The sequence below is a fragment of the Accipiter gentilis genome, chromosome 10 (assembly GCF_929443795.1).
Source record: "Accipiter gentilis chromosome 10, bAccGen1.1, whole genome shotgun sequence".
Taxonomy (NCBI): domain Eukaryota; kingdom Metazoa; phylum Chordata; class Aves; order Accipitriformes; family Accipitridae; genus Astur; species Astur gentilis.
This window is the reverse complement of record NC_064889.1, coordinates 21,927,268-21,953,203: the sequence shown is the minus strand read 5'-3', so window position 1 is coordinate 21,953,203 and position 25,936 is coordinate 21,927,268. Positions and strand designations below refer to the sequence as shown.

Sequence of the window (25,936 nt, the reverse complement as noted above, 5' to 3'; positions counted from 1 at the left end):
ACCACCACGCTCCTCAACAGAGCCCGCGGCAGCCTTGGGTTGCATCTAGGGAATTCAAACCACAACCCCAGCAAGGAGGGCTGCTTAAGAGAGTGACTCCTGAGCGCAGCTTCTTACCTTGACAGCTGGGCAGAGAAAAGTCAGTCCAAACCTTTCCTGCCAGTTGTGTTTTCATCAGAAAATGCATTGGTGGAGACATAAAAGACATTTTCATGTCAGAAAACTTAAATATTCCAAGCCATGTTTCAAAGCTGTATTTCTCGATTTGAGATACTGTATCACAATAAATTTTTTTGAAGTGTCAAAACACAGATGTTTCAGAATAAAACAGTAGAATAAGATCTGACCCGTAACAATGTTTTCTAATGTGGTGCTTCCAAACCAATTGTTTTCAGAATTTTTATAGGCTGTCGTCCCACCCCCCCACCCCCCCGCCCCAGTCTTATTCTTGCAAGCGCAATTTTTATTTTCCAAGCAGGTACTTCCCAAAAGAAAGAATTTTAAACAATAAATCAGGTCTTGTTAAATGAATACAAGGATTTAGCTACACATGAGATCTGATCCAGAACAGAGCAGGGTAAAAATTCATAAAAAAAAAAGTTATCTCAGATTTAAATACCAGGTGTGTGGATGTACTTATTCCCAAATGAAATTAAAGGAATTAAATTATTTTGTAACAAGGCACTTCTATTCTGGAATAGGGGCATCCACATATGAAATTAATCAAGAACAGCTAAAGCCACAGTAAGGTCTCAGGCTACTGAGTGTAAATGAAAACAGTAAATTCATTCTCCCTCTTGCAGCTTCTTGCTACATAACATACTAGATTCCCCCTGAATAAATGTTCCTGTAAGTAAAAGACTAGTCCCAGCATGCCTGTGAACACTTCATGATAATATTTCAATGAGATGGCCCGGAATCAATTTTTCATCTTTGCAGCTTGGGGCCAGAGAACAGCAAGTGGGGCAGGGATGTCAGACAGCATGCCACCCGACACGGCAGGGAAGGGAACTGGCTTGGCACTGACCTGGACAGAGATTTCTAGCTAGTAGGTATCAGTTCCTGCACCATTTGAGCTTCCTTGAGGGAGAAGGGAAAAAGGAGATAATTAAATAGAGGTTTTCGATTCAAACCTTCTCTCAAGTACCCTTACAGGAATCAGACATAAGTTTGGCTACAGTTTAGATTGAGCTACTGGAGAAATTTGAGCCCCCATGTTTCATAATGGAGGCTTAAGAGTGGGGATTAGATACTGCTAGATCTAAAAATCTGATATGAAGTACAGATTTAATATAAATGAATCCATTAATTTAAGTTAGATATCCTCTATTCATCTGCAGCCAGAACAGAATGCGTATTTGTGATCTAGATAATTTTACAGATATGTGATTAGATGCTTTTGCCTGATGATGAACAAACCTGTGTCACTGTGCAGGTAACACGCTGCTTTATTTAATATTAGTGAAAATGGGACCACAGCAAGAGTTTGTCTACTGACTAGAGAACAGAGCATCGTTTTCTAGTCGTGAGTGAGGACAGAGAGGAAAGAAGGGCTGTTACTTGCAACTATACAGGAAAAAAAAGAAAAGAGGTATTGCACCTCTTGTGAATGAGTAATGAGTGTATCAGGGGAAGTATAAAATCAATCTTAATTCTACAAAGATGTAAGGATATAAACTAACTCACTATTGTGGCAGTTACTCAGTTTTTATAAAAACAAAGATAAAGAACAGTAAGGTGTGAATATACAGAATAATTAATCCTGGTACTTTTAGACATGGGGTTCTCTACTGCCTGGACAACTCACTGTTTTTCATCCTCCTTTAAAAGGAGCACTTACCTAGAATTCATATAGGAGACATTGCCAGCCCTATTCCAAGCTAGGCTTTATGAAGAAAGTTAAAGCTGTTTTTCTTGGTAATTCTTCTCTTCCTGTATCATCTACACTGATCTGGCTTTTTGCAAAAATGAAATCAGAGAGCCAACAGAGACAAGGGAAAATCAAAGGCAGCCAAATTCAAGTCCATGCTCAGACTGTTTTGAAAACTTCAGTGCCAGCGAAGCAATCACGGTTATCACAAACTGACCCAAGAATATTCACCTTCATTTTTTTTAATTGGTTTAACAATAAAAATCAATGGTTAAAACTGAAGTATAAAGGAAACCTAGTAAAATTGATATAATAGCTACAGGTACAGAATTACAGGAGCCAGAAGGTAGATCAACAAAAGCAGAATGCGGCACATTTTATACCACCATTAGTTAGTACTTGCCCCTAGAAGGAACACTTGTTATCTTTTTAAACATATTTTTTCATAAGATCTAGGCAATGTCATCAGCATCTTCAGACCACATCTCCATTTTGTCATGAATTATGTGCCCTGTTTCTCATTCTTAAACAAAATACTAGCTTTCCAGTGGACTTTACCTGCACCAAAATGGAATTTAACAATGCGTTCTTTGCTTTCTTACTAGAATAGCTTGATTTGCTGTTATAATAGTGCACTTAAAGAATATTCATAGTACCAATCAATAAACAAACTCAGTATTGCATTTTTCATTACAAGAAAGCTTTCTCAATTGATCTGGAAAAAAAAAAGTTAAATCTTGTAACTTCCTGAGGTTCACAGAAAACGACAGGAGAACACCTTCAAGGCACTGGTCCTCATACTGTGGCTGTAGTCATATTTAGCAACAGAACAGGCAGCTGTGACTGACAGCTTTCTTTGACAGAAAGAGCCAGTCAATATTTACATTCCTCATGAACATACAAAAGAGCATCAGGGTACTTGAGAAATTAGCCCTTGATTGCCACTTGGAAGGCATCATCAGAAAGTCAAATCACTTCAGCACCTCCAACAACAGAACTGCTTTCATGCTTGAGACTCAAGATCTCTCACAGATGTGTCAAGGTCTTTTGCCTGGGAGCGGGAGATGTCTCAAGGGCATAATGGGTGCTGAAAAAGCATGCCATGAGGATTTCATTATTTAAAATGTCAAAAGATAAAGAAAGCATTCGGTCAACTCTTGCTCTTTCTTGCTGAAGTAGCAGACACAAACCTCATAGTTAAAAATGGCTGCTCCCAGGCTCCTGAGCCAGCTACAGGGAATACCAGTAGGATTCTTCAGTGCAGAATAGAGAGGGCTCTACTGTAATTATTAATTGATCACTAAAGTTGGGGGATGCAGATGCAGTGGTTCAATTCGGCTCTCAAGTTCCCAAAATGTCACCACACAGAACAGCCCTACATCTTGGCTTCAAAGTCACAAAACATGTAGTGCCTTTCCAAGTGAGATCTCAGCTCCTCTCATTTCCTGCATACAATAGCATTATTCAGCCACTGAAGTTTCCACTTAGCTTGCATTTATGCCAAGTACTTTTAATTGCAAAGGAAAAGGATGTTAAGCTCTCCCGTTTGTTTCTTTCTAATTCATAAGGGACATAGCAGTAGTCCGTAAAAGTTATAGGTTAAGGGTTGTTCTCCACCCCGCCCCCCGCAATCTCACTTTAGCGCCTTGCATCCTCCTCCTGCTGCCTTGCATCAGAGGTTACCTACATTGCAAGGGTAGGAAAATTTATGTTGTCATTTGTAAGATATTAAAAAGGCAAGTCATTGTAAACTTACTAGCAAGCAAGCATCAGGGAGGTCTCAATGGGTATGTAAACCCTTCAAGGGATCCGTTATAACTGATGTTTAGAGTCACCTTGACCAACATAGGTGTTGTTTAAGAATGGACATGCTAATATTCACCCAATACATGTGCAATAATTCAGACAGCATCTCACTTGAACTCATCAGAATAGATACAGGATAGCAGCTTTGACTGAAGCAAAATGCTGCACAGCAAGGAGTGAAATAACTGGAAAAACAGATGCTTAATTTCTACTTCTTTTTGGCAACCTTGTTCCTATGGTATCTGTTAGATGAGGGGAAAAAAGCTGCTGAATGCTGCTTAGTAAATAATACATGAACCACAGCCACATCTATGGACTATCAGGGTAGCACTTAATACAGCCCTATTCAAAGTTATTTTTCTTTTGATCAATCCATAGAAGGGTGTAAAGTAATGTTTCCATATGGGTTTTGTTCCTATTATGCAAGATCTGGTGAACTACATTGTCTGAGACAAAGGCATTAAGTGAACTCAAGTGGTGTTTTGGGCTTGGTAGTGTTTTAAGAAGTGTCTTCACCCCGCCTCTTCAGCCTTGGGACAAGAGACTTACTAGCTAATTACTATGCAAATTAACTGAAATGTAAATTAAATGCTACATCCTAACATAGCTTAATAGGCCCAGGAGCACAAATTTAGTTAACTTTAATGGACTGTAATTCTATCAAAAAATATAGTTTATTAACAAGCACATACAATAAATTGCACCACTAACTTTAAATAAAACATCTAGCAATCTCACCTTCACACTAAGTGACATTTGGTTAATACAGAGCAAAAAAGCAATACACATATGCTTTCAACAGACATAGAATGAACTCAGTTGCAATCCAAGTTCAAGTTGTAATCCAAAGAAGGGCACATAAAAGCAAAAGCAATGAAGACGTCACATGAACCTTGCCATTTCTTTCCACCAGACCTTTGGTCTCTTACAAAATATGTCTGTAATACAAAAAGTAATAAAAACTCTGGATTCAATTTACTCAGCCTCTTCCATCACAAGTTAACTATAACATTTTGCAACAATGTGAGTAGTATTAAGAGGGAGGTAAGAGGCAAAGATAGTTACGTCTTGGAATTACTAAGTTTGGCTGCAGACAGAGGCTGCCTAGCAGCAGGCATGGACTTCAGTGTCATTGTCCCAGTTTTCGCAAGAAGTACAAAGACGGTAAAACACATTCTTCTCTCTCATCAATTAAAACTTGATCTGTCCTCCACTGACATCAAGGCAAAAGTTCTTCTGTTATCAGTGGTACTCTGATGGGGCCGCAGTGGCCTTCAAAAAAAAAAAGTCATCCTGTCTAGTGAAAGGTTTGTCACTCTCCAGTCTTCAACTTGTCTGTGATGTCAGTAAAACCTGACATGCTGTTACCACATGGGTGTTAGAACAGTCTTGTCCTCCCTTCATGCCAGAAAAAGGGATTCAGCAGAATTCGATATGTAAGAATTAGAAGCCAACTTGGCAACGAACAGGTCTGCTCGGCTCCACTCCGTGTAAGATCTTAACCTCACCGCAATGAAGTAAATAGAAGGTTTGTAATGAACTTCAGTAAGAGCTCAAGAGAAGCATCAGGCCAAATCAGAAAAATACGCACTTCTTGATATTAGACCTTGTTCTTTGCACAGGAAAGGACATTTGTATTTCTGATCCTTCAGAGGAGTAACAGGAAGGTTCCCAAGAACAGTGTTCCACATGTAACAGTGTCCATAGTAAAACCACTCAAATAGTATTTTTAAACAAAGCCAGAGATTCCTGTTTCCTTTATGGCAGAGCAAAAAGTTATCTCTATAAGCAGTAGGGTCCCAATTTTATTAACATGGTGCCTGTTATCACAACATAAACAGAAATTATGCCTGTGCTCCCTAATCACATTAGGAGTTTACCTTTACTCAGAAAAAAGTTATAGCAATATAAATGGGTTAAAGACTTTTTTTTTCTCTCATTTCTCTCCTGCACTTTTCTCTTTATAATGCCTAGACCCCCCCAGAAACTTCTCCTGCTCCCACCTTAAGAGTTAAGATCTACTTTTATGACAAAAAAAAAAAACCTTAAAAAATGGTAATTTTTTTCCAACTGCTGCAACCAGATTTTTTGCAGTATAAGGAAAAATTTATCTCATTGTGGACTAACCTGACAAACAAGAGCAAGTAATCAAAAAGTACCTAGAAATAAACACATTAAAGAGAAGTCCAAGTATTATGACACCTCATATTGAAAAACAAGTGATGCACAGTTCAATCAGCAACAAGCTCCCTCTCCCCTCTGCAACTTGCATAGCTGGCTCTCACGTTAGCTGGTTATGAAATACTCTTACAGTAGAACAGCTTAAAAATTTGGACAAGTGAGAATGGAGTTATTTTAATCTAGAACAATATCACCCAAAGATACAGATGAATACAAACACTGTTCATATAAAAAAAACATCAGAGAAACATGAATTTAAGCTGCATTTTCAGTCTATATATTGGCTTTCGTCTTCCTTGTTTTATAAAAATAGGGTATGACATTTCAGCTTCAATTGCGTGTTTAAGTCATTTATTCATTGAACATTCCATTCTTGAAATATCATCTATTAAAATGTTAGTTAAGATTCATCCTGCTTATGGAACAGACTAGAATTTCTTCTAAACTGCACTTCTAGACAATAATAGACTGATATGAGCTCAATAAAAAAATTAATTATGGGAAGAAGAAAGTAAAAAATAATTTAAAGAAAAAAATCAAGCTCCACTCTTACTGTCTGACTCCTAATAAAAAAACAACACCGCCTTTTAACTGATCAAAAGATTTAACTCCAAAATAATATTTACAGACTGAATTCAGAAATAAACTGTGTTTTAAAAGTCTGTAAGTTGCTATGAAGAGGACAAACAAACTTCCAACAAAACATCTCCTTCAAAGACAGAGGAAACCACAGTAAAAGTAATACTGAAAATTCCTGATCAGAGTATTGTATGAAAAATTAATATTTGTAACACTACCATAGTTCTTTTATCATCCATTAAAAAAATGGATTCCGTACTACACTTGCACATTTTGGATTAGGTATAATAGGTATAATACACAGGAAATTTACGTCTCAACTATGTAATACTGAAAGAAAAGAAAAAAGCTGAAGATTAATTTTGCTGCTTCAGTGGTAAACCCCACTGGGTGGGAACGCCTGTTGGGGATACCAACATTGAAACAAATTAGTGAAATGAGAGAGTCAGAAATCCAATAGTACAAAGTTTGCTTGGCTCTTTCCCCTACTGCAAAGCACATTTAATAAATGGGATTTATTTTAGAAAGTTTCACAATTCTTAAACAGTAGATGATACTTGCATTCCTGGAAGATTAAGTTCTACATTTCTTAATGTTAATTCAACTCTCTAAAACCAACCCAATAAAACCAGCAATGCTTTTACAAGTAACATGCACAACCTAAAAATTCCACCCTCAAAACTGCCTTTTCGGTACTCTTTTAAGCTCTTATGATACTCTATTTATTGAAGAGATGCCAGGAAGCCTGCAGCAGGAACAAATGCTTCTTTGGCAAAAGGAAAACTGCCTCCTCCCTTCGAAGTATGCACACCTCACCACAACATATGCTAATATACTACCAAATAAGTCTCTTTATCTTGCCATTTTTATAACAAACTGTTTCATTCACATCTATTTCAGCTTGTGACTACCTACTGCACAGAGTAGTACACTGTGCTAAATCAACAAGTAGTTTATACCCAAGAAATAGAAAGTAAAATAAATAAAGAAAACATTATATTAAAAAATACATGTATATTCCAAAACAAGTCAAGAGGGGCTAATTTTGTATAAACTGATTCAGTGTAAAATTAAAATTTTAAGTCATGCAGGCATTTCGGGTCTTTTTTCCATCCTTTGTCCTTTATTTAAAATGAACAAGATCTAACAAAAAATGATTCCCACAAATATGATAGTGAGTGGAAATTTGCGCTAAATCTACCATTAATATACGAAAACAAATGTTACAGCCCTTCTGTGAAGATATCTATCTACGCATATGTACCTATGCATGGAGATACACATACCTCCCCCTGGATTTCCAGCCTTCTTCGAGGCACACACTCCACTGACACACTTTCACAAATCAGCCAAATGCTGAATCTAGAAAAAGATGAAGACCAACTCTTTGCAGATCTACAGTCTCTGCAAGTGTAAAAATATAATAAATATAAATATTTACTATCATATTACTAGTTTTTTTCAAGTGAAATTGATAGTTAAAGTTGTCTTCTTCCTGAAGAACTCAAAAAATCAAAAGGGGAAGTGTTTTTAAAAATAAAAAACTTGAAAGATGAAAATAAAGAAAACACACCTGCAAACATGCTGGAGCAAGACCACTTCATGTAGGCATCAGTACCAGCCTTCTTTACTGAAACAGGATCTTTGGTCTCCAGACATATCCTAGTTACTCCAATTAAATCAGTGTGGCTTCTAATGATACCAGAAAGGAAGATCTGCTTTTAATACGTGGATTTAAATACCACAGTTAACTGTCAAAGACTTGGTATACAACTGGGAGGGAAGTACTGAGATGAGAGGAAGAAAATAAAGCTAAATTCTATGGGTAAGTCACTGGGATCCATCAATGGTTTCTGTAGGCTTAGATTTATACACCTTAATCCAGCTGCAGGGGTAAAGAGGATGGGGGGAGGGAGAGGAGTAAGTGAAAATTCTTTTGTCACAACTGAAAATTCCGCCCCCCCCCACCAGTTAGGGGAACGAAAACTGCCTCAAATAATACAACGGGTTAACCTGAAGACAGCCACATTTGAAAAATACTGGAAATCCTCAAGTTAGAGCTTGTGAATTTGCTTGGTTTGTATGCTATCTTGGAGGAGAGAGAAGTTAATACTTTCAAAAGCTTGGTATTTACACTTCCGAAAAGTTTCTGCAGTTCATCCAAATTCGATAGGGCAGGATTTAAGTGCCTCTTAGTGTTTCCAACTGGGCACTTCTGCTGCTTTGGCACACGCGCACACACAGAGTATTCCAGTACCAATGGGATACGACATCTAATGCAGCTTTAAACTGGCAGCACTCCGGAGTAGTTTTAAATGTTTATCAACTCAGTAGGTCAAAAGTCTGCAGACACTGGGTGGAGCAGCAGTATGCCACAAAACTAACAGTTGTCCTCCTAGGAAAAAAAAAAAAAAGGGGGGGGGGGGGTGGGTAAGAATAGTTGTCAGTTAAGATTAAAGCTCCTGGCCCCATCCCACAGCAGACAACATGCTGGTTTGTAAAATATAGGATTAGCCAATCTTGACACTTGGAGAAAAAGAAGGTTCATTTGCCCTATATGAGTGCCTTACACAAAGGCAGGGAAACACTGCAGGGGTTCTCAAAAAACTTCCTGGTTTCTTATGTATTCAGTTTAAAGCAGCAGCATGTGGTTTTTCTTTCTGTGAAGGGTGTGGCTGAGTATTACAGCCAGTAGGTTTAACAGCTAAAAGGAAGATAGCTGGGTAATTCTTTGCTTCAGCTTTGCTCATGTGTTTCTTAAATTGGTGCTTGTAGGCATGAAGTAACTGAAATCCGGTGTCCTCCTGTCGGTTCAGCCAAGTGAACAAACTGGGCCCAGACCTTCAGAAAGGATGATCGATCAACAGGCAGTGCTATTGCATTGTGCCAGGTACTACAGCAGGGGTGGCAACATGAAAGCGTGATACTAGCCTCACTGTGACCCTCCTCTTGCCCCCATCCTGGCAGGAACCTAGATATCTGCTTTGAAAATGTTAAGATCTGTTTTTTACTAACCCAGAAATCAGACTTTACCCAGTGCTCATGTCATCTGTGCTTTTTCAGATACAGAAATCCAGTTCAACACATAACTATGCTCTCCTATAAGAGGATACAGAATGTGATACGGAAATGCAGACAGAAGTTACTGGCATGGATGTGGCATGTGTTAATCAGTGCTGTTCAAACATTCAGGATCCCTACCCTATGTGTTTTCATGGTCACTGTAAGCAATTTAGAACAGAAACCCTGCCCCTTCACATCTTTCTAAACCAGCTATCACAGCTCTACAATTCCACATAATCTTACCATGTCAAATGCACAAACTACAGAGGTAAGGATGACAGGCTACCCTGTTTAGATCTTATTTTCTGTGGATTTGCATCACATGTCAGCTACTTAAGACTGTATTCATTACGGCCTTTTGCAGAACACAGTACATTCTTGTCTAAGGGAAGGAATGATAATAATTTTCTTAAATAAGTGAAAACCATGCAGAAATAAATATTTTCAATGAAAATATTTTAGAACGTTAATATACTGTTCTTCCAAAATAGCCTTAAAGTATGGTTTTTTTGAGTTGTAACTTTAAAAATTCATAAAGGTGTCTACTTATATGTCTATCATCTCATGTAAGTTCTACAATGAACAACGCTTAGCAATTCATTAGAAAGTAGAGCTCTCTCCTCCAGTCCAAACTTTCCCATTGTTGGATTATTGCAGATAATATAAAGATTTAGTGACCAGCAAGTAGTTTTCCATCACTTCCTAAGAAAATTATAATATTCTAATGGCACTCAATGCTTGGAAGAAATACTTTATAGCATGATTATAACATCTTATGCCACTCTGAACATAATGACTATAATGTGGAAGCAATTTATTTTACTCAACATGAAATCCATTTAATTTCAACATACGACTGAAGTGTAACAGAATAGCAAGTTAAAGTATGCAATCTCTACATTCAGATCTTTCTAAGAAAGATGACTTTTCCAAAATAGTATTTATACAGCCTTCTGGCTGTTGTCCAGATTTGGCATACCTAAGTTGTTTTCATTTCATAAAAGTTGAATTGCTTACAAATCAGATACCTCTTATGCCACAAACTCACAGCAAAAAAACCCTTTGATACAGCTGTGGAAAATAGGTACCATCAACCTGAATCACCAATTAGTCTCTTCTTTTTCTTAAAGATCTTCCTGTTGAAAAGCAGTGTCTTATTTTTTATGGAAGATAACTATCAAATCAATGGATTTCAGCAGGACAAGAACTAAGTGGCATTCTTGTGCATTATACATATCAACAAATAATTTCAGAAACATTCCTTTTTAAAGCACCTCTCTTTTCTGCTCCTCACCTTTAAGCAGATGCTTTGTAACGAACAGCTTGACATGAATTCTCTAAAAAGAACCTGAGCATCACATTTGCTTAACTTCAAGTGACTTTTCTTTAAACCTTTATTAGGTTTCAAACGGTACTGTAGTTTTGTCCATGTAGAACCAGCTGAAATTCTTCTGATAAGTTTTCCATTCCAGAAAGTGGATTTGTTGATATTATGGCTCACGAAGGGTAACGGTATGAGCTCAGACTAATAGGCTACGTAAAGAATCACTGCAAAACTATCAGTGCTCACCTTAAAGGTATTATGAATCTTCATCTACACGATGGCACTATTCCCTGAACTGTATACCAGTTTTAAGTCCCTTCTATAACTGTACTGTCCAGCAAGTCAGGAAGTCTGTGTAGGCTTTTCTACTTGACTTGTGAATCCAGCAGACACAGTCACAACTGCTACAACCACCAAAACTGAAATATTTTTAAAAAGATGTATTGCTGTGAAATGTATGTTACAAAGCAGAGTGTTTCCACAGCATATCTCAAGTTAATTAGTGTGGAAAGAATAAAAAGAGTATTTTACTACAGAACATTTTGATTAAGCTCTGGCTTTAAAAGATTTTTTTTTCTGCCTTTAATCTTACAGCACTTTTATTTGGTGGCAGCATTCTCCTGAAGTTGGGATTGAGACCATCAGGGGAAGTATTGGTTAGGTAGTATTTCCTTCCTAAGGCACAGAAGTGCCATGCATGTGCTGGACTACCACAAACAAGTCAATCCTATCATATCAAAACACTTCAGTATCTTACAGCAGTCTGAAAGAGGCAAGTGTAATAGCCCTTGTTAAACAGGCTAACAGCATGTGCTGGTTCTAGCTGGGATAGAGTTACTTTTCTTCATAGTAGCTAGTATGGGGTTATGTTCTGGATCTGTGCTGAAAACAGTGTTGATAACACAGGGATGTTTTAGTTACTGCATACACAGAGCAGTGCTTACACAGAGTCAAGGGCTTTTCTGCTTCTCACACCACCCCACCAGTGAGGAGGCTGCGGGTACACAAGAAATTGGAAGGAGACACAGCTGGGACAGCTGACCCCAACTGATCCAAGGGATATCCCATACCATACGACATCATGCTCAGCATATAAAGCTGGGGGAAGAAAGGGGAGGATGTTCAGAGTGATGGTGTTTGTCTTCCCAAGTAACCATTATGCATGATGGAGCCCTGCTTTCCTGGAGACGGCTGAACACCTGCCTGCCGATGGGAAGTGGTGAATGAATTCCTTGTTTTGCTTTGCTTGCACACACAGCTTTCACTTTCCCTATGAAATTGTCTTTATCTCAACCCAGAAATTCTCATTTCTACTCTTCCGATTCTCTCCCCTATCCTGCCGTGGCAGAAGTGAGTGAGCAGCTGTGTGGTACTTAGTTGCTGGCAGGGTTAAACCACAACACAGCAGTACGCTGGTTGTCTTATATTTATAAGATTTGCCAACTTTTATATGCAATCATAGGAGAGGGGCTTTAAATCTGAAAGGCTTCTAAGTTAATAAAAAAATTAAATCCTTAAGAATATGCTTTGTTCCATAAGGTGTTTTTCTTCCTAAATGAAACCCCAGTGTAATTTCCTGTATAATTACCCTTGATGCAATCCTGCCATTGGAGTTTCCCTCAAGGGAAAGAGCTTTGGGTAGACAATGGTAAACATAGGCTGGCTGCAGCGGTGGCAGTGTCCCAAGGGACAGTGCAGCAATTCCAAGAGGCTTTTGGGTAGGGAGATTGGAGTCAGAAAGTTCAAATCTAGAGAAAAGAAACAAAAAAGGCTTGTAACAAAACAATTGCATGATAAAGTCAAACACAACAAGCGTGATCCACGAACAATTTAGAAAATCAGCTGTCTTACATTCTCTTAAGACTTTGTCAAGAGAACCACAAAATTAGGGTGAAGTGCATGGTAATTTCCATGTATAAGCTCAAAAAGTTAAATGTATAAATTTAACATCTGTGGGTGTAAGATTAACTGGGCCTAAATACCCAGGTGAAAATATTATAGCTCAAGCAAATAATAAAAAACAGTAATACATCACAAAGCATTTTTAGACACAAAGATGATCTAGACAGATGTTTAGTAATTAGTAACAATATAAAATTCTGAAAAAGGATATCAACAGTGTTTTATTAAAATATTTCAGCAACCAATCCAGCAGAATAGCTAAGCTCACTAAAAAGCCCAAACTCCAGCATCAGCAAAAAGGGATCCGAAATATTTAGAATTACTTGAAATACAATCCAGCCCAGCATAATTCTCACAGGTCCAACCAAAGAAACCCCTCTAAAAAGATCAATACATTCATAATCTCTTAAGTGTGCCCCCACAGTTTACAAGATGCCATCATTTTCACCAAATGGGACTCCAAGGTCATTTCATGGGAAAGAGCAATCATCTTCTCAGGCTTGGCCCAAGCCATGTAGTGCTTTATAAATTAAAACCAACATCCTAATCTCCATCTAGAAACTGAGAGATGGCCAAGTCAGGTGAATGAGTTTAGGTGCTGAGTAATCAAGACAAGACACCGTACTTGATAAATCAGTTTTGCACTATCACACTAGTTTCAGCTTTCAAACACTGTAAGGTTTAACCCCATACACAATGCACCAGAACAGCCTCAATTGAGATGACAAGCATGATGAATAGTACACTTGCGTCAGAAAGAAAAGGTCACATTCTGTAGCCAAGCAAAGATGGAGGAAAAGTAGTCCAGTCACTTCTCTCATACTTACCTAGCAGCTGCCAAGTATTTAACAGCACCCTTGGAACTGCAAATTTAAGGCAGTGATAGATCAAATCTGTTACTTCAATCTTATGTGCCACCTGCCACCTGCTTTCTCAGCACACCATTATCTTACACCTGTCTCAACTATGCATTACTCCTGCCTCACTGAAATATGGGTGTTGCCAGTGGTAATACACATAGTCTTTAATAGGGTCACTCAAAATAAGATATGTGTGTGTGTTTATGTATATATAAATATATAAAAAGACTACATAGTACAATGTAATAAACTAGAAGTAGACAAGATAGTTAAAAAAAAAGTTTCACCATCTTTTTCAGGTTCTGCACCTTGGCTGCAACTAGATATAATCCTCACAGCCGTGTATAAACCATCTATGAACCATGTCTTAAACTGATTTTGCAATGCTATCTTGCTATTCCCCAACCAAATTTCACCAGCATCTTCAGGAACCACATTCACAGAGTCATATTCCAGAGATTATTGTGCAAGTCACAACCCAGTGAGAAAAGTAGTTACTGGTTATTTAAAAGATCTTGTACCTGATGTTCTCAAACTCCTTTTCAAAGACTAGAATTTTGCAAATCAAAATGAAATATCATTCGTCATTGTGCAATTTTGGTGTAGCTGATAACCTGATTAACTAAACTAAAAACCTGCCCTCTCTCCACCATATGCAGAAATATAAAAAATACACACCCGCAAATGGGTCAATTAATATGTTCTTTATATCAGTAAATACATTCTCCATAAAGCAGTGCCGTTTCCTGTGAACATAGGCTTGTATGGTTATCCCACCCCTCAACATGAAGCTTCTTTACAACGTATTTGCTGCAGATCTCCTTGTACACTTTTCCTGGCAAAGCAATAGTTCAACAGTTATGATTTACTCCAGTGGCCATGGTACTAGTGACCCCTTATCATAAATCCCCTAACCTTTCCATTGTATCTCTCCACCCTTCTGCTTTCTACTGTCACCTCTAAAGCCGATGAATTCCCAAGATGCCCTGAACAGGAGGGAGTCACAATACATCTAAATCTGAATCTGCAGGTTATCATCAGATATTGCTAACTCATGTGATTGCATGATGCATAACCAGATGAGCCAAGGGCCACTTTACAGCAAAGAGCCTGAATTGGGGCAGAAGTAAAACAGCTCAGCTGTCACACTGTACTGAAATGGCCAAGGGCTGCTAGCATTTCTTTTGCCTTATGTATAACAAGTCTGCCAGTTTAGGAGTGTGCTGCCTGGCAAGAAGTTGCATTGTTGGCTGATGCATCTAATCTTGCCTCAGGAACTGTATTTCTCATCTCCTATTTCCATTAAAGAGTTTCTCCTGCAAAAAGTGTCCTTCTTTATACAGTCCTCAAGAAAGAAACCATTTGTAAGTACCACTCGACCTTAGAAATAGTCTTTGGATCTCTGTTTCTTGATTTTCGAATTTTTTATATTTGTTCTAATACAGCATTTCAAACATAATTTGATTAAATAAATCTTTTAAAATATTAATCCTTGCCCAGCTCTTTGAAGACCTATTTGAAATGTTCCTATCATTGCCAGAAAAGGACTTCCACTCTTTCTGTACTCTGAAGAATGCAGAAATTTCATACCTTTTAAAAACCTGTAGTAGGTGTTATAGAGGGTCCTCATGGCCAGTTCTTGCAAAGGTAGCACATGATCTGTTTCTGTCCCTATAGATTTCACCTCTGCTGGCAGGAACACAGTTAACTGGCCCGATGAAAAAGAGAGCAGTTTCACCTCTGAAACTTGAATTGGAGAACCACAACTAGGAGGACACAAGACATTTAGGAAGTGGTTAGAAAAAAAATAATAATAAAAGTAACTTTATGGGAAAACCCAGATGACCAACCCAAAGTATGCCTGATACTGTTGTTCAGTGCAGCACCATTCAAGGATTTCTTGCAGAGTGCAATACATGTTGGGGCTGGACTAGATGACCTTTAGAGGTCCCTTCCAACCCGAACTATTCTACAATTCTATGTTGACACACATTTTCTATAGATTACCATCTTCTGTGATGTGCTAGTCATGGCACATCTGGAGGTCTTTACTTATCAAAAAACATTCAAAAGCTGGAGAAATAAGAACACAATCCCAAGGAGGTGAACCAAGTGCACAATGTGTCCCTTACTGTACCAATGCGCTAATCTCTTTTAGGCTCTGAATGCCATTATTACAGAATAGTTTATACAGGTAAACAGTTTCATAGACCTAACAGTTGGCTTCCTGTGTCTTGGATTGACCAGTTCAGAATGGTAAAGGATTTCTCAGCTACAATATGTGAGGCAAACTACAACCACCAAAAAATATCATTTAAGTGCCACTGTGTGATTCTGTACTATACCTTTCCCCTCCCACAGAGTTCCTTGGGGGGGGTGGGGGTGGGTAGGTGAAGGAAAAATAAAAAGAACATCCTAAGCTGTAGTGGGAAAATATGCTAGTATGTCTACTAGCCTTGCCCTTCCCAAATCATCTAAGGAAAAGGAAGGTTATTTGGATCCAAGGAGAGAAACTCAGCTTGTAGTAAAAATAACAACTCTTTACATGATCCCTGTTGCAAACTATCATACCAAAGAGACACGCATAGGAAAATTCTACTAAGAGGTTGGAGAAGTCAACAGGGGAATTGGAATTGTTTATGACAGCTTAAATTTGAAGCCAAGAGCAACTTGTTAGGGCCAGTCCTAACAAATGGAACAGAAACACAAATTTGTCAGCCATCCCAGATATTGGACCTAAAAGTGAGGTAACTACACTCGACCTTATCAGTCGTGAAAGAAATCTTACAGTACTTCTCTGATAACAAAGGATCTCATCTCTTCTGATTAAAGGAAAAACAGCCCATAGAAACAAGCAAAAAAGAGCAGCATCAAACAGCAAGTCAATAAGCCTCTTGTTAAATATTTAATGCTTTCCCACAAACCATTAATGAGGTTAAAATATAATTGGGAATTCAGAGATCCAATATTCCAACAATCCATTCCCCAGCAATCCATATCCAATGAGTTAGCTATCACAACAAATAAATCTAGAATGTTGTATTTTCAAGCTGATTAATCCCTTAACCTAGCCAGAAGACACACCCGTAAACTCACTACATTTTCTGCAGTTCAGAGCTGGGCCATTTGGTCTACTTTATGTAAAGAGTGAGGCTATTAATGCCAGACCACAACACCGAAAACTAAAGTAAACAAGAAAAACAGACCATCAAGAGGAATAATCTGAGATATATACCCTTAAATCAGGATGGATTAGGGAATGAATCTCAACCTACGAGTAATACTGGGTGCAGGAACAAAGAATTGAAAAAACCCCACACAAAATCCATAGAGGTTAAAAAGTGGAATAGACGATGGTCTAACTAGCTGGAAAAAATGGAGCTGCAGAAGAAGGCTGATGAATAACTAACTGGGGAAAAAAGGCTGTAACCACCTATTGGCTGCCTTCAACAAGACTGACAGATACCTAGCTGGAGACTATGAAATCCAATCTGCAAAAAAATAAGATCAAAATTTATTTTGAGTGCTGAGATCATCACCTCTTACATAAAAGACTTTTTCAGTCACTCTGACTACAGGATTCCCAGACAGAGATTCATTACTTACACAATGCAATTTATATTCTATTTTCAGAAATCTAGCTTTATGTTAGTAACAGCAGCATATCGGATTTTATTCTCCAGTGGATGACCAGACAGAGCACTAAAGCCTGGATCTTCAACTTTCACCTGACCCATAAAAACCTTGCATTGGTTACTAATGCTTTCTTGGAAAGAACACAGAAATTCTTCACATGACCACTATTGCATGATTTTAACGTCACTCAGCACATTATCAAATACAACCTTTGATTTCATAATTATATATATATGTATATATAACTACTCTTCCTATGTTGAAAATTTTCCTTTAAAATAATCTATGATGTTTCAAGATAGCTTCACAACATAAAGACAAGTATCTGTTTGGTACACAAATACAAATATTATTTTGCTTACTAAAAATAATTTCTTTTCATTCTTTATTATTAAGGGGAAAAAATTATCATTTTTTTAATTCCACAGAAGCATTACAAGTATTAATTTTATTGCAACACTTGCAAATTTTTTGGTCTCTTCTATACTAGTTTTATACTACTGTATTGGCTTTGTGTGGCCAGGTTTTGGTAGCGGGGGGGGGGCTTCTGTAAGAAGCTGCTGGAAGCTTCCCCTGTGTCTGACAGAGCCAATACCAGCCGGCTCTGAGACGGACCCACCGCCGGCCAAGGCCAAGCCAATCAGTGATAGCGGTAACCTCTGTGATAACATTTTTAGGAAGGATAAAAGTTGGGACAGACGGAGATGGCAGCCGGAGTGAGGAGTGAGAACATGTAAGAGAAACAACCCTGCGGACACCAAGGTCAGTGAAGAAGGAGGCGGAGGAGATGCTCCAGGCGCCGGAGCAGAGATTCCCCGGCAGCCCGTGGTGAAGACCCTTGTGAGGCAGGCTGTCCCCCTGCAGTCCAGGGGGGTCCACAGTGGAACAGATATTCACCTGCAGCCAGCGGAGGACACCCCACTAGAGCAGGTGGGTTCCCGAAGGAGGCTGTGACCCTGTGGGAAGCCCACGCTGGAGCAGGCTCCTGGCAGGACCTGCGGATCTGTGGAGAGAGGAGCCCACGGAGCAGGTTTTCTGGCAGGACTTGTGACCCTGCAGGGGACCCACGCTGGAGCAGTGTGCTCCTGCAGGACTTCATGCCATGGAAAAGACCCATGCTGGAACAGTTTGTGAAGAACTGCAGCCCATGGGAAGGACCCACGTTGGAGAAGTTTGTGGAGGACTGTCTCCTGTGGGTGGGACCCCACACTGGAGCAGGGGAAGAGTGTGATGAGCCCTCCCCCTGAGGAGGATGAAGCGGCAGAAAATAACATGTGATGAAATGACTGTGAACCCCATCCCCGTCCCCCTGTGCCGCTGGGGGGGCTTGGTAGGGAATCTGGGAGTGAAGTTGTGCCCGGGAAGAAGGGAGGTGTGGAGGGAAGGTGTTCTGAGATTTAGTTTTATTTCTCATTACCCTACTCTGGTTGATTTGTAATAAATTGAGTTAATTTTCCCCAAACTGAATCTGTTTTGCCCATGATGGTAACTGGTGAGTGATCTCTCCTGTCCTTATCTCGACCCACAAGCTCTTTGTTATATTTTCTCTCCCCTGTCCAGCTGAGGAGGGGGAGTGATAGAACAGCTTTGGTGGGCACCTGGCATCCAACCAGGGTCAACCCACCACAACTACTCTCCATCAGAGATACTAGCAGCTCGGCTCACCAGCAGTGTACATGTAATGACAGCAAAAAGAACTGGTAATGTCTTTACAAAAGGTCAGTGCAAAGATAAAATTATTTTGACTGAGTATAAAATAAGGACTTAAAACATTAAAAAAAAATAAAGTCATGGTTGTTTAAAATCACCTGAAATAGGCAGGACAGTTGGACCAAACTTGTTGGAACACTTCCTGCATTGTCACTAGTGGTTTTGGTCACAATCAATACAGTTCAATTACCTTTAGGGTCAATTTCATGTCTGTGTTACATTTTACAATCAGTTCTGAAAGAACAAAGGCTAGAAATTATTTTTCTTGAAAAACAAAATTAGTAGAAGCTTGAGACTGCATACAGTTCAGCAGAATTATAATCCATTTCCAAGTATTTAAATACCATACAACCAGCTGACACGGGAATATTAGAAAAAACCTTAAAATGCCAAGACTCAGCATCTCACATATTGCAGTAGAGCACAGGCTGTAGAGAGGGAATTTATATTTAATGCAAGATTTGCAGAGAGTGAGCATACCAGAAATTTATAATTAGATGGTAATGGGAACAATCCTCTTCTGATCAGTGTTACACCAGTAAGGCTCCGTTCATCAGTGGTGCTGATCCTAATTTATGCTAGTGTCAGTGCTGAAAGAATTAAGCTAGTGTCCTAGACAGACTACTTTTTTCTCACATCCTAACCACAAACATGACACAGCCTAGGATATTTTGAAAATCCACACATAAAAATATACCTGTCAATCCATAATTCTTAAAAAAAGTTACTTAGTTAGTAGGTACCAAGACCTACAAGAAGCTGATACTGGGATGTAAAATGAAGGAGCTGCATGTGACATTCCAAGATATATGTTATGGCCCACAACTTACAGAAATGTGAGAACTTACGAACTAGATAGATGCTGCAACACATTAAATAATATTTTGTTCATTCTTTAGCTCTGGAAATTTTGCGAAGCCTACGTTTTTGGTCAACCTTTAAATGCAGCTAGGATTCAGCTTTAGGCCTTACGTTATCATTCATTACAAATTCCTTCAGAATAACTGCACTGTCTGTCAGAGCTTAATACTAAAACATTGAAAGTCAGCAATTAACACAGAGATTTATTACAAAAATAAAACAGAACTGGGAGCTGCAGTAATACCCTCAAAGTAACATCAGTTCTGAATCAATCACGCACACACACACAAAAATCAGATATATCATACAGGAAGATATTTATGAGAAATTTTACAAAGAACTGGTATGCAAGACATTTGAATTAATTCATACCTACCCACTGCAACCAATGACTTTATTATACAAATAAGATGGGAGGCCTTTCAGATGAATATTGTTATCCACATAAACATATTGCAGCTCCCGAGAACGACCTAAATCTGGGTTTAGAAAACAAGAAAAGTCAGGGGGAGAAGGGATGACAGTGACAATTATAAGCAAAGCAATTTTCTTTAATTATAAATAAGCTAATCAGACTCAATGTAAGCAAACATAAATAGTACTTCTCAGTTGTAAAATTTCAGCCAAGGGTTTTATTATGGATGAGCTGAAAAGCTGTTTAGAAAATAGCACTGAAAATTACTAAAACAAAACAAAAGCCTTTTCAGTAGCTCTGAAAATCCCATTATAAATAATTAATTTTAACATTGATAAACTCCAAAGTCAGTTTGAAGAATCAAATGGACAATTGATTTCAAATCTACAGTGCATACTTCAAGTTCATAAGGTCAAACCTGCTTTCATTAACTGGCCTCATGTCACTGATATCACAGCGTCACTATCTTTGGTAAAGTGGTAAAGACATAAACAAGAATGTGGTCTGTCCTAGGCTTTCTTTTCTCCAAGAGGAGATGTTTGATTACATTAGCCATAACCAAATACAAACAGTAATCATTCAGAAACAAGTCTGTGTGATGTGGTAATTTACAGAACACAAGAAAATATACAAGCATTAAACTGCAGAATATTCTACAACAAAAGTTGTGGCTACAAGTAAATGATCAATATATCTGAAGGTGTGCTGCTTACATTATTTCTGTTAAGATATTCATGGCTGGCAGTCAAAAGAAGCAAGTATAGCATGTTCAAGCGATACCTTCATAGACTAGAAATATATTAACATACCCCCAGATAGGAGCATATAGGTATGGAATATTATTTTGTTTAGAAAATTGAAGTGGAAAAATGGAGCAAAATTTAAAAAGGGAAAATTTAGTTTCTAGGAAGAATTCTTGGAAAAAAGAATTTTGCTTATCAGCAAGATCTAGTCAGTGGTAAAACTGTCTGCTATCAAAAGAAGTAGAAAACATGCTAATGTTAGACATTTAAAAAGACAAACCAAATAGTGAGCTAAAAAGAATAGTCTAAAAAAGTTTTGAACTGGCAAGAAAGATGACATGTAGGATCATCTGGGCAGGCCATTTCATCTGTAGCTCTTATGCTGTTCAAGATACTGGGTTAGGAAAAGACATGCATTTAATACAAAGCACAGACTAAGTGAACAATGTTTGAAAGTCTGTCTGCTTGGGAAAGGATAGCTGCAACCCAGGCGAATTGCATTATGAAAAAATTAAGAAGCTGGGAGGCATACAGATTTATTTTTTAATTTTTTATGACCATGTTATAGAAAATAAGCAAGATAAACAAGCATTTGGCTGAATCAGCCACATTGCAAGATGGTACTAATATCGACTAATTCCAACTTCCCATCTTTATCAACTGTCAATTACCTTGGTTGGCATAAACATAAGGATACCCAGAGAAATTAGCATAGCTTTTGTCCCTTTTGTAATCATGGCCAAGAACAGAATAAAAATTAAAATAATTTCCATTATAGTTCTATTCGGAATAATGATCTCATCATTCCCTACTATGACTACAGGTAATACATTCCCTTCTTTATTATTGAATAGTTTTTTTGCATGCAAGAGCTCTGGACACCACTTAGTGCAGATAAAATAAATGATATTTTGAGTGATCCCTCCCCAAACATTTGGCCATCTTAAAACATACTGAATGTCTTCCGCTGTCACCCACTTGAATGCCAGCTGTAAGCACCACAAACCTTAAAAGCTCACTCCGAGGAACAGCTTCAGAGGATGTCACATTATCAAATCTTTGATATAAAGAACAAGTGATCATACCACAGAAAACAAATAGATTGCTTTTCTGAAATAAAAATGTTAACATAGAAAAACTGAGTTTTGCTTTTTTTTCTTTTAATACAGACCCTTGCCCTGCAAGAGTCTATGGAGGTTTCAGGGACCATAATCTGGACTTTGTCCAAACTGGAGTTACTGGACATCAGGGGACATGTTCAGCCATCACATGCTTCTTTGACCCTGTCCCAAAGACATTCTAGTTTGCAGAGTTATCTGCTGCATCCATCAACTGTCCTGATGCAAGAAGCAACAACAAATATCTCTGCTGACTGGTAGGCACTGCTGTGAGATGCTGCTGTACATAGTTATGAGCTAACACCTCAAAGATGATTTATTTTGGCTCAGTATTGCAGGGCTGAAAATAGTTTAGTAAAGTTCTGGGATATTTTTAGATGAAACAAAAACATTGTTATCATACAACGAATAAAAACTTTGCAATACTGAGGCACTATAACATCATAAAATATTGTAAGGCTGGAAAAGAATCATCCAATAAAATTTAAAGCAGATAGTATGTGCAGGGCACACCTAACGCTTAGAGAATATTGCCTCATGTTGCAGAAGCCAATTACACGAAGACAAGCAGAAAACTATGGGTTGCTGGACTAGCTTGAATGTGCTACTGTTTAACTTATTAATTTAGAGAATGGAAGAAAATTTTTAAGAGAGGCTCATCTTGTTCAATTCTACACAGATGTATGCAAATGTGCTGAAATCAGGCAAGTCAAAAAAAGCCCTAAAGCTGTTCTTTTCATATGCATTGAGGGGGGGGGGAGTTAGGCTGCATCTCATCTCTTCCCTCTGTCTTTATCTTATGCTATGTTTAGATTCTAAGTTCTGAGTTGACTGCATTTCCTAGGTAATTAAAGCAAATTTTTGGATGTTAGACAAAATATCTCAGTGGGAAAAATTCAATAGCCAAAGCCAAATAGCCTGTAACTATAAATGTTCCTTTGATATAGTTTCTTTGCATTAAATAACCAAGCATCTTCTAGTCCCCAAAAGATTTTTTTTTCCAGTTTCAAACACTATCCATCAAGTTTAAATTTAAATAAATCACCACTTTAAAAAGCTCTTTGTAACCCATCCACATTAATTTTTATGTCTTATATCAGTCAACAAATATTGCTAACAGTTCTCTAAAAAACATGCTTCTGAAGAACTTTGTAAAATAAGGAAGCTGTCCATCTTTGAAAAGGCTAAAGCTACAAAGAATGTTTTCATGTGGCTTTTGCAAGCACTGTACTGTGTCTAAAACATTTCCACTTTCCTCCTTCCAGGCTCCCAGATCAAAGACCTTTCTCCCAGAAATGACCAAATGCCATGAGTCCTGAACAAACCCCAATTCTATTTTTCCTCCTCCCACCCCCCCAATTTTTTTTTTCTTTTTTCTCCTTTTTTTTTCCCCCCTTAACCTCAGGGCCCTGGCATATGCATTCCACATGGCTGAAGATGGAACAAAAGCACTTGTGTGTCTGCACTGATGCTCTTTTAACCATACTGTGAGGGCAAGGACACAAAAGCAGCATATACTGAGGTAGAATAAGGCCTTTGTTTACTGTGCAGTGATAATTACTAAACCCATTTTCTAAACAAAAAAGTGCACATAAACCCTCAATGAAGTGATATAACACTGAATATTTGCTGTCATAACATCCCCTGCACTGCCAGTACACTTGAGAACTTATGGCAAATTTAATTATATTTGTACTTTATTACATAAATCATTTTTACTTTTGCAATATCATCAGATTCAAATTTCTGCTTGCACTGGAATTTGTTTTCAGGCATTGGAGCATTTGCTAATGGTAAAATTTTAAAGCTAAATTTCTGTCAAGGAATAACTCATATTCTAAGTAGATTGACATAAAATGATCAGTAGTTCCATCCTACCATTCAAGAACATAATTCCTAAGACCATTTATTAGGGTAGCACGAAAGCTACCCTAACAATAACAGGACTGTCCAGGATGCAGTTTCTAGTTCAAGTTACACATACAATTTGGCCTTTTTTAAAAAATAAATTTATTAGGAAGGCCCAAAGGCTTGGATCCATGCAGTCTTGTTTCTTTGGATATTCAACAGCTGGAAAATACTGGCATATCCAAGAATTAAGTGTATTCTGCAGAACAAATGACTAATTCATTATTGTCTACCCATCTGCTTCTTTATATACCAGTTCTGAAAGTCACAAAGTGGGATCAGGTATTTTTATTGTATTTTGTAAAACTGGTTAATAGTGTTACACTTTTTTCTTATGACACACGTGCCCACAGACTTAAAAGAATGCACAGGACAAAAACCTACGTAGTACCCTTCCAGCAGTGCTGTGAAAGTACTGTGTGCTGCTGAAATAAATCTTACACCTATCAATCTAGGAACAGGAAAATGCAGATTTCTGTAACACTTAACAAGAGGCTCTACTGGCAGCTACAAGGGACATACATAGATGAGGAAGAATGGATTCCTTGGCATAGTAGATGTCAACCACCATATGGAATAAATGAAGTAAATCACACATTAAAAAGCATTAAGCAATATGTTCCAAACATATTTCTTCTAACATGGACATGTCTAATAAAAAAGAGAAAAAACCCACATTCTGTCAGGAGATGAATAAATTGTCTGCTTTTCAACTCAGCTCCCTAACTGAAAAAAATCGTTTGACAATTCTTGCTTGAATATCACTTGTGGATATTTCTACAGTATCTTTCGCTGTTATTTAATGTCCTTACTAAGTCATTAACTAGTAAAGTGAAGGTGGATGTAAGAATACACACAAAACAACCATTAGCCAACATGTGCAGCTAGCAGAAATAATGCTACAATTATGCCTTAACTTCAGTAAAACTCCAAGAAAAATATTTTCCTATACAACAGATGGTAAATTTAATCTTTCTCTTTTTCAATGCACTAACTCTATCTTCTACTTTATTTCATCACATCTTGACCACTCTGAAGCCCTCTGATTCTTCTGAGGAAGGATTAAACATTTACATTTATACTGTGCTGCTTTTCCTCTGAACTCTAGGATTTATGATTCAGTTTCACATCCACAGATAGCAAATTATCTCCAAATGTTCACCAGTGAGTCACTATTAAGAACTACTGAACAAGGTCAATTGACAGTCTTTGATGTTTCCCGTTATTTTAAAAGTTCCTTTTGAATGTTTTGAATTTGAGTCTAAAAATAAAGAAAAAAGAAGGTGTGTCATTATATTAGAGATTTATTTTCTTCTTTTGAACTTAAAACACTTCTGCAGATCTACAGCTCATCCAGGTCATAGCTCGCTCACAGATAAGCTACTAGCGCAAAAGTAGCAAAAACTGTTATCCTTTAATATTTCACACCTCATCTTACTGAACAGCATCTTATTTTGCCAAAATTAAAAAGATTCAACTTCCTGTCTCATGAAATGGAGTTAGAAATATTTGCCAAAATAGGGGAAGTTATTTTGCTTGTTTTAGTTAGTACTGTGGAATCTGGATGATGCATCCTGGAACTCATTTTCTCATTTATATAATGACATATGTTGGAACATAACTAAAACACTATGTCTGCAGACATTATTTGCACTTACTTTCCAGTAATATAAACTAAGGTGCTAAGAAAATCAGAAAGATCATAAGCTTCTTTAAAAACTGAATTGCTAGCACTGAAAAAATTAAGTTAAAGGCATACAATGTAATTAATTTAGAAATTATAATATCATTTGTAGCCACCTCAATTTTCAGCTTCTTTTCAATGTGATTATCATAACTTCATCTGCACCTAATTAACACTGAACTCTGATTGTATTCTAGAAAAACTACTAATGGCTATTCAAATGACATGACAGATCCTGCATGTGTGTCTGTATTTCAGCAGAGATTAGCCCCTGGC

At 37.8% G+C, this 25,936-nt stretch overlaps 1 protein-coding gene across 12 annotated transcripts in view; it reads right to left on the bottom strand.

Moving 5' to 3' along the window:
- Window positions 1–2,150: 2,150 nt before the first annotated feature.
- The window catches only part of LRRC28 (leucine rich repeat containing 28), a 59,093-nt gene continuing 35,307 nt past the window's right edge, over window positions 2,151–25,936 (bottom strand). For 6 of the 12 annotated variants that reach the window (XM_049811710.1, XM_049811715.1, XM_049811713.1 and 3 more), the window contains 4 exons: window positions 20,169–20,271; window positions 15,176–15,351; window positions 12,412–12,571; window positions 7,538–8,831 (listed from right to left, as the gene is read on the bottom strand). In XM_049811710.1, coding sequence (XP_049667667.1) covers window positions 8,759–8,831; window positions 12,412–12,571; window positions 15,176–15,351; window positions 20,169–20,271 — 512 coding nt within the window. In that variant the 3' untranslated portion in view covers window positions 7,538–8,758. Of the gene's footprint in view, window positions 5,497–7,537; window positions 8,832–12,411; window positions 12,572–13,552; window positions 13,589–15,175; window positions 15,352–20,168; window positions 20,272–25,936 lie in introns of those variants that run through there. The other 6 variants (XR_007507430.1, XR_007507428.1, XR_007507426.1 and 3 more) reach the window with 6 other exon arrangements.